Source organism: Podarcis pityusensis (assembly GCF_964106645.2).
Source record: "Podarcis pityusensis genome assembly, chromosome: 16".
Taxonomy (NCBI): Eukaryota; Metazoa; Chordata; class Lepidosauria; order Squamata; family Lacertidae; genus Podarcis; species Podarcis pityusensis.
In genome coordinates this window covers 14,349,235-14,358,924 of record NC_138041.1, presented here as the reverse complement: position 1 = coordinate 14,358,924, position 9,690 = coordinate 14,349,235, and the positions used below count along the sequence as shown (strand labels likewise).

Below are 9,690 nucleotides of genomic sequence, written 5' to 3'. Positions count from 1 at the left end.
CCACCAGGGACAAAGGGGGAAAAACAGGCAAATTTACCTATGTACAGTAAGTCAGTTTCACACACAGCACTCTATTCCCCCATGCAGGCATACACGAGTCATTAATATTTTATTTATTGCATTTATATATCACCTTTATCTTCCAAGGACCTCAAGGTGGTGCATATCGTTCTCCTCCCCAATTCATCTTCACAACCACCTTGTGAGGTAGATTAGTCTGAGAGGCAGTGACTGGCCCAAGGTCACCCAGCAAGCTTCATGGCTGAGAAAGGATTTGAACCCGGCTCTCCCAGGTCCTAGCCCAACACTCTATAACCATCATGCCACACTGGACACAAGGTGGCTTGGGGAGAGTCCCAAAGGCCAGGAGGAAAGGTCTAGAAGGATGCATCTGCCCCCTACTCCATGGGTTCACAGCACGGAGCTACATGCACCAAGCGTCTGGCTCTGGGCAGCTTCCTATGTACTAAAGATGCACACCGGTTTGATGTGCTGAACAGAAAATTCAAGCTACCTCAGATCAAATGCTCTTAAGTAGGAAATGTGGGAGTCGGGGAGAGGGACTATGATTCAGTTTACATTTAAAAGGTGAACCTATCCAATCCTCCACTTTCCAAAACTATATGAGAAGCGAAACAAGGCAGCCTTTGAAATCTGCACCTGTCCAAATTTTGCAATGTCCAGGCAAGTTATGTGTATAAAAAATGCACAGACTGAGGGAAAGCATGCATGGGTTCCTGAAAATAAAAACCAAAACCAAAACCCCGCAACTGTATTATATTAGCCAAAAAATCGCTTTGCAAAAATGTGGGCGTTTGGCAGAATTGCATACAAACATTGGAGATGAGGAGCAAGTTACATCATAATGCTAGCGAACAGTTTGCAACAAAATATTGCAAATGGTTGTGGAAACATGGAGAACGTAACTCAACATGGGGAAAACAAGAAAACAAGAGAAGGAAAAATAGATAGATTTGCCGTGGGGCCTATTCACAGTCAGGCCATCCAGAATCAGACAAATCAAGCAACATCCGTGAGGACTCCTCCTTTATTTCTCAATGCCAACAACAGTTTTAACCCTTAATTGCTGAAGATGTAGAGAGAAAAGAGTGACACTTGGTGGTCGCGCCGTGTGTGGACACACAACTGTGTGTGGACACACAACTGTGTGTGTCTGTGCAGGACGGCCGCAGCCAGCAAGCGAACAGCAAACGTCTCCCCTGAAGGGCTCCGGGTTCTCTTTTGCCTGGAACTTGTTGCACCTAAAGGTGATTTCCTCCCCCCCCCCCAAAAAAATAAAGAACTAAGTGCAGAGCTCAGTCGTGGTACATCTTCAGAAGGCAAGCTTTCAGCGTCCCCATGTATCTTTCCCAGAGAGCTTGATGCCTGCAGGAGAAGGGGAGGGGGGAAGAGGTTAACCAGATGGCAGGACAACATGACCTCATGGCCGCCATCTTGGATGGCTTTAAGAGGGGATTTGGCAAATTCATGGAATGGAAGGCTGCTAATCTGTGGCTACCAGCCACAATGGCTATGTTCTCCCCTCCACTGTTGGAGGCTGTTAAGTTTCTACCGGTTGCTGGGGAGAGTCGCCGTGGCACACAGGTCCTGCTTTCAAGCGTCCCATTGGCATCTAATGTCCAGAATGAGAACAAGGATGCTGGATTAGATGGGCAATGGGCCTGATCCACCAGGGCTTGTCTTATGAGAGGAGGACAACAGCCCTCTCCCACACTTGCCTCCCAGTAACTGGTATTCAGTGATACTGGCACAGTGATCCTGCAGTTAGCGCATCACCTTGCCCTCCAGCAACTTGTCTGAGCTTTTATTATTTATTTATTTCATAAAATTTATACATTGTTTGGTTGTAAAAAAAAAATACTACAAAAAATTAAACACCCTCAAAGCGGTTTACAAAAGTTGAAGCAGTAAAATGCAAGGGGAAAAAATCACAACACTACTTTTAAAACATACAATAGTTAAAATACTAATATGGATTAAAATTACCTCAACCTCCTAAACATCTTTCTGAACAGCTTTTTAAAGCTGTCCAAGCTGGTGGTTATCTTGTGTTAGCAGATCCCACAGTTTTACTCAAAAGGTGTGGGTCTTTTGCAAAAGTTAGCCCTACTTATAGAGTAGACCGGTTGAAATTAATGGACATGGCTAGCTTAATTCGTGTCAGTGGACCTGCTTTAAATACAACTTATTTGGAAGCGATCCTGTGTGAGAAAGGGAGAAAATGTTTTTGCTGGAAGACTGAGAGTGGGATCTTTCCCCCTTAAAAAAATAATAATACGGAGAGGGGCTGTTTTGCAGGAAGAAGGGCAAGTATAAAGGCAAAGAAAAGGACAATTATATAAGGCTTTACTAGTGCAAGTAAACAATTCATTGGCAAAGGTGGGGAGGGAGGGAACAGAGGAGAATCCAGGTGTTGGGAGCTGGTTGGGCGCTGGCATTCCTACAAACCTGAAGGCATCCAGCGTGTGAGCACAAGCCGTGTACTGTGTCAGAAAGAGACGCACGTCGTTTGGGCTCCATTTGTCCGACCGAAAAGGCTCAACAAACTGCAATGGGAGATGACAAGCGTCAAGGCAAGAGTGTGGCAGCACATGTCACAGGACCTCAGGCCTAAGGAACAAATGAGGGCCTCCAAGTCTCTCTGCATGACCCTCAGGACCCTCCCCACATCCCCTCCCCAGCCATGCCCCCTGTCCCTGGTCCACACACCTCTGTTTTTTTATCCCTATATGATTTTTTTCTAATTGTTAGCTCCTTGGGACAGGGACCTGCCTTCTTATACTCTGAAAAGTGGCAGGCATGCTTAGGCTCTAAACACATTTAATCATCATTTAATTCATTGGTGATTTTTTATTTTGACATCCCAGCCTCCATCCCCAGTGATTCAGGCACGATCCACTGGCGGGAGGGGGTGCTCAGATGGGGAGGGGAGGGGAGACTGCTTACCTTCTCCACCAGATCCACAAAAAAGTCACGGACATCTTTGCTGTGGGTGAGCTTTGAGGCAATGTTGATCAGGGCTCGGGAGAGGTTCTGCAAGGGTTAACGGAAGGGTCACAAGAGAGCCTTCTTCTGCTGCTGCCAACCCACCCCACCCCAGTTTGTGTCTGCGGGATTGAGATTTTCCAAAGGACAACAGCCCCCTCTGATGGCCAGGAGTGAAGTAGCAGGCCAAGTGCACCAACAAATATCAAGCGCAAAGTTCGTATCAGCCACTTGGAGGGAGGGAGGAGCTGCTGGAAAGAGGGTCCTGAAACTAAAGAATGTATCCCAGTGAGGGTCCCTCCATGCCATACCTTGAAATTAGCTTCCACCTCGTTGTACACAGAAATCTTTCCCCGCAAGGCTGTGCACACCAAACTGGATGAGGAGGGAATAAGGAGGAGAGGTCAGAGAAGGCCTTAAGTGTCTTATTTTACGGTGGCTTATGATTAGGGCTCTAGAAGCAGGGTGGGGGTTCCTGGGGCCCTCCAGAAGCTACTGCACTCCCATTGTCCCTGGCCATTGGCCATGCTGGTTGTGGCTGATGGGAGTGGTAGTCTAACATCTAGGAGGAGACGTAGGTTCCCTACAACCCGAGCTCTAGCCCTGAAACCTCAAAGGGCAAATGGCAAAGTGCCAAATTCCCCTTTGCTCCAACCACGTCCTGGTTGTTTGGCAAACAGCCCCCACCCCACTTGGCTAAGGCTGCATCCGAGGTACCTCTTGTGCAGATCTAACAAGTCTTTGTCAGCAATCAGAATCTTTAGCTCCTTCAGGCCCTGCAAGAATTCCTTGTCCAGGTCGACATCCATATCATCCACGTTTGTATCTGCCAAGGCAAGACAGAGGGCATTTGGAGAGAGAGGCTGGGCACAAATGGACAAATGCCCAGGTCTCCCAGGGAGGAGACATTTTGCTCTTTCTACAGCCCTTCTGCTGCTGAGCTAAGTCACGGTTTGGCTTAGCATGGCGGTGGAGAATCGATGACCCAAAGGCCGAACTTAGTCCGCTGGGCCTCTCCAGCTGGACTGTGAGACTGTTTCCCTCTAGCCATGCCCAGCAGCCTGATGTCATAGGCGATGTCACAGAATTGTAGCATTGGAAGTGACCCCAAGGATCATCTCGTCCAACCCCCTAAAATGCTGGAATCTTTTTGCCCAGTGTGGGACTCAGACCCACGACCCCAGACAGCGGTGCAGCTGGATGAAGCAGGATTGAGCTGCCTGCATGTCAGATGACGAAGGAGGAGTTAGGAGCAATCTCCCTCCTGACCCCCGCGAGTCAACTTTGACAGGTGGGTGGTCCCACTGACCTTGCAAAGTAGACTTGCCGAGCATGTGTGTGTGGTGGGGCTGGGAGCAGGGAGATGAAGATCAAAAAGGATTCCCCATCCTACTTGGCATGCCTGGACCCACAATTTAGCTCCCTCCAGACAAACCACAAATCTTTTCCAAGACAGATATAAGGAAAGGTGGCGTAACTTCCCAGTTTCCGCTTCACAAACACGAGGGGAATCTTGCTACGTGGGTCCAAAACTCACCCACCGCCCCCAAAGTCCAGTTCTGAATCATCTGCTCAGCACAGTACGCAAAGTCTTCAAACGTCAGGTACTGCAGCTTCTTTTTGCCTGTCTCAAATCGGCTGTTGGCGAAGAAAACGATGGCTGCATAGTCCCTGTGGGGCGGACGGACAGATGGAGGGGAGGTTTAATGCTACTAAGAAAGCCACTCCACTAAATCTCAGCCATTGCCTCCCTGTCACCCCATAAACCTTTTTTGTGGAACATCCTAGACAAGTCAAGGGCCTCACACAACCATGTTGGGCTCCTTTGAGTGCCTAGCATTAGCCTCTGCTGCTGTAAGGAGCTGGGCTGGCCCCATAGAAGGTTGCTATGTCTGATGTTTTGTACAGCTGATTTTAGACACATTTCTTAGGTTGCCTGAACATAAACTGATTTGCTACCTGCCCTGAGATTGGAAGATAATATATTTAAATATACTGAAACGAACAAACAAAAATCCCAGGGCACAGTGCCCTCCCACTGCCCCTTACCCGGCTAACCGGTCCGAGAGCAGGAAATGCTGCTGAATGTTTTCCACCAGAGACCCACGGAGCTCTTCCACGGCTTTAAAGACCCGCTTGAAATTGTCAAACTAAAACAGAGCAGAAACAGACAGGCCTCATCGACACCACAGGCTTAAATAGGTTCAACAGCCTCACCAAGGGAAACGCAGGACTAGCAACCTCTGATAAATCTTTTGAGAAAGCGGGTGGTTGGAGTTGTAGTCCAGAACAACCGGAGGGTGCGAGGTTGGGGGAAAGGTGCCCTGTGCGACATTCCTACACTTCTGACACCCAGGCAGTGCCCTTTTATTTCCACCCTGCCCAGGCATCCTGGGAAAAGAGTCAGAGGTGTTCCATGGGGTTCCCCTGCCACCCACAAAGGGACGAGAGATTACCTGCCGCCGACAACTCTTGAGGGTCACCCCAGTTTTGACGCTGATGTCGTCCAGGTCTTTCTTGGTGCCTTTGGAGAGCTTTTTGCCCAGCACCTCCCGTACAAAGGCCTCGTCGAAGGCGTAATACCTGCCGCCAGAAGGGGCAGGCAAGGAACAGGACAAGACAACAGAAGGTAAGCTTAGTACCTGTGGCCCTCCCGATACAGCCAGACTACAACTCCCATCATTCCCTGCTGCCCTATATTGTTTTATAGATGCCGTATGGATCTGTTACTACACCTTCTGCTGCAATTGAGATGCTTAGCTCACTTTTAGTTACTGTTTTGTCAATAGCATTGATATTGCTTTATAGATAAACACCATATTGATCTGTTAATCCTATGACTTTTGCTGTACTTGTGACTCAGCTTATTATTAGTAACTGCTGTGTCAATAGTGTTTCATAGATTGTAATTGTTTTATTGGTGGTTTGTTAATTATTTTATATGGTTTGTGCTGCACAGGTGATGTTGTATCATGTTATTGTTATTTATTGTTTGTAAGCCACTGCGGGATTCATTTGAAGTGGCACAGAAATTCACACACACACACACACACAGTCAAACCTCGGCTCCCAAACGCCTCCGTTTTGGAATGTTTCGGCTCCTGAATGCCACAAACCCGGAAGTAAGTGTTCTGGTTTTTGAATGTATTTTGAAAGCCAAACATCTGACACGGCTTCTGCTTGAGTGCAGGAAGCTCCTGCAACCCATCAGAAGCTGAGCCTCGGTTGTCAAACATTTTGGAAGCCGGACGGGCTTCCAGAACGGATTATGTTCAGCAACCGAGGTTTGACTGTATTCTTTATTGAAAAATAGAAAAGAAGAAAAAAGTGGCATAGAAATTCAATCGATCAATCAACCCATGCTGATGTATGAATATGCCTGCCTCACCCTCCAACCTTTGCCTTTCCCCCAAGGGATCCTCCACCAAGAATCCTGCCCCAATCCCCCCTCTGGCTCCCCCTTAACATCCCTGCCCCCTCGCCCACGCCACCCTTGGCTTCTTCGCCAGCTGCCCTGCCCCACCTCTCGATCAGCATGGTCTGGCGACAAGGGGGGATCTGGAAGAGCAGCTGGTTCAGCAGCTTGGGAGGCGAGTGCAGGAGGCGCTCCAGCATGTAGAAAGTGCGGTAGTGGTCCATGGTGTCGCTCTGGAGCACGTCAACCGTGGCCCCCGTCTGCTCCAGGATCCCGCTGCGGATGCGGCGCGTCACCGCGTCGTTCACTGCGGGGGCAGGAGGCAAGTGTCCGTATCCGGAAACATGTGATGGGTGAAATCCACAGAAGGGGGTGGGGAAGCCTCTCAAGCCCCTCTGGGTGCAGTGGGGTTGCAACTTACAGCAGCAGGACCAGGGGTCAGGGAGCTGTAGCCCCAAATCACTTGGAGAGCCGCCATTCCCAAAATACAGCTTATAACCCCATTCATGACTCTCTGCTCCCACTTTCCTTCAGGACAATAGGAAGCTGCCTTATGTCAGGGCACAGCAATGAGTCTATCTAGCTCCATATTGTCTGCACTGGCTCTCCAGGGTTTCTGTTTTGTTTTGTTTTGTTCCGTTGAACGGGCCTTTTCTGCAGTGGCTCCCCGTTTGTGGAATGCTCTCCCCAGAGAGGTTCAGCTGCTGCCTTCATTATATTATGGAAGACAATTTTACTCGGCTACGAGTGATCGCCAAAGAAGAAGACATCGTTAGGCGCCAGGTTAAAAAATGTCAGCCAGCCAAACCCAATAACCCCCCTCCCAACACATTTTTAAAAGGCACTGGGTGTTAATCAGCCAAAGGCCTGGGTAAAGAGGATCATTTTTTGCCTGGTACCTAAAGGCGCATAATGAAGGCACCAGGAGAACCTCCCTGGGGAGAGCATTTCACAAGCGAGGGGCCGTCACAGAAAAGGCCGGTTCTCATGTTGCCACCCTCCAGACCTCTCATGGAGAAGGCACATGAAGAAAGGCCTCAGAAGATGATCTCAGGGTCAAGGTAAGTTCATATGGAGAGAGGCGGCCCTGGAGGTATTGTGACTACCACTGGCGTGCGGCTCCAAGAAGTCTGCCTAGAAGGGAATGTGGCCCTCAGACTGGAAAAGGTTATCCACCTCTGTGACTTAAACCATTACACCCTACCTGTGAATGAATGAGCGAACAAAAAACAGGGATCCAGCCTTACCTGTGTAGCCATCCAGCCAGAGTTGGTAGACCTCCTCATCAATCAGGGTGGTGTTGCCCACAAAGATGTCCAGGTTGCTCGTCATGGCCCAGGTAATCAAGTTCTCTTGGAGAACTTTGGGATCTGGCACTAGTTCCCAAACCGGGTCTCAGGAGATCAGGCAGGCAGCTGTCGGGACAATAATGAACATCAGGAAAGCTTGGCTACTGGATCAGGCCAAAGGGCCACATAGTCCCAACCCCCTGTTCTCATAGTGGCCAAACAGATGCCTCTGGGAAGCCCAGGACACAAGAACACCAATAAATAGCCTTTTCCACAATCCCCACAACTGGTCTCATGCTCAGGGGCATAGATCACGTCCACATCTTAGAGTCATGGCTTCCCCCAAAGAATCCTGGGAACTGTGGTTTGTTAAGGATGCTGAGAGTTGCTAGGAGACCCCCTCGGAGAGCTGCAGTTCCCAACACCTCTAATAAACTACAGTTCCCAGGATTCTTTTGGGGGGAGCCATGACTGTTAAAGAATGGATGCGACCATACTGCCTCTGGCAGCAGTGCTCCCAGTTCATGAGTAATGCTCATCTAAGGGTCATGGCTTACACCCAACATATTTGACAGCACTCCATCTTCACCCAAGGGTGCCTCCCAGACCCAGAATCCTACCGTCATGGCCATCCCTTCCTTGGTTACTGCTGGTTTATTGTTTCCCCCCACCCTGACAATTTAATGAATTGTAATTTGCCCTGTGCATTTTAAATCAAAGAGTGGTACAGAAAGAGTGGTAACAACACACAACAGGAAGAGATGTAAATACACTCAGAGAGAGAGAGAAAGAGTATTCAATGTTTATTGTACTTTATATTCTGTAGGATAAAAAAATTTAATAATAAAAAAGGAAGAAAGGACAGCACTTTGCAGCAGGGGTAGAGTGAGGAACACGGACTCAGCCTTCATGCCCACCCACCCCGTCTGAAAAGAAAGACAACCTGCCCATCCCCAGGAGCACACTGCCCTTGGGAAAAGATCCAAATGGCTTTGCCCAAGAAAGGTGGCACTCTGTACATGCTCGCAGGCACCCAATCAGGAGCACCAGACATTTTGGGGGAGGAATGGCAAAGTCCAGCACCTTCGCATTCCCCCCTTCCCTTGGCACTTTGCCCGTGCTCAGAGGCACCCAGCCTGTGGCACCAGAATTTATGTGGGGAAAACGGGAAAACACTCAGAACCTTCACATTTCCCGCTTCTCTTGGCACTCTGCACGTGTTCAGAGTCACCCAGCCCGCAGCACTAAATCCTATGGGGTGGCGGAGAGAGCAAACCCCATAGCCCCCACCCACCCCATTTCCCCTCCCCTCCCTTTTGCGTAGTAAACCCAGCAGCTCCGACTCCTCCGGCCACTCGGCAAACCTGGGTCGGCTCTCGCCCTCCAAGAGAACCCGGGCGCCGAGCCCCTCTCCTCGCGCCGGCCATTCGCCCCCTTCCAGCAACTGGTACCGGCCCCCTTTCAGCTGCCCCTGAGTTGGATAGAGCCTTTGCACATGACCCCGCCGGAGCGATCCTCTTCCGGGTCACGTATATGCCGGAGTCTCTCTCTGCGCACGCGCCCTCGCTGCCAAACGGGACGGGCACTCACTCCATCTTTGTGACTGGCGCGGTATTGGGAACTGGCATCAAAGCGTTAAAGCGCGCTGGGATGCAGCGATGGGCTGAGGACCAGGAGCCTCGTTGCGCCTGCATTGGTGCTTTGCTTTTATACCTTCTCCGGGGCTGGAAGCATCATTTATTCGCTTGTAACACATTTTTTTTCAGTGCGCAGCACTGTGTCTTATTTGCGTGTTTTATTTGCGAACGCGGAGGGAAGAACGCAAGCATTGCGGAGGTGGGGTTAGACTGGATGGCCCTTGGGGTCCCTTTATTCCAACTCTCCAATTCCATGATTCTAAGACCCTGGCTGCTGGGGCCCGTCTAGTCCAGCATCGCTTTCTCACAGATGCCTCTTTTAGGATGCCCACAGGCGGGACCT

At 49.8% G+C, this 9,690-nt stretch overlaps 1 protein-coding gene across 1 annotated transcript; it reads right to left on the bottom strand.

The window, feature by feature from the left end:
* Positions 1 to 1,030: 1,030 nt before the first annotated feature.
* On the bottom strand, positions 1,031 to 9,231 carry FIBP (FGF1 intracellular binding protein). Its single transcript, XM_080985491.1, has 11 exons — positions 9,075 to 9,231; positions 7,669 to 7,836; positions 6,530 to 6,728; positions 5,463 to 5,589; positions 5,056 to 5,156; positions 4,544 to 4,677; positions 3,724 to 3,832; positions 3,318 to 3,381; positions 2,968 to 3,054; positions 2,470 to 2,567; positions 1,031 to 1,386 (listed from the first exon to the last, which is right to left on the bottom strand). The coding sequence occupies exons 2-11, from the start codon at positions 7,751 to 7,753 to the stop codon at positions 1,317 to 1,319; spliced, it is 1,074 nt and encodes a 357-aa protein (XP_080841617.1). The 5' UTR covers positions 7,754 to 7,836; positions 9,075 to 9,231; the 3' UTR covers positions 1,031 to 1,316.
* Between the last annotated feature and the right edge of the window lie 459 nt (positions 9,232 to 9,690).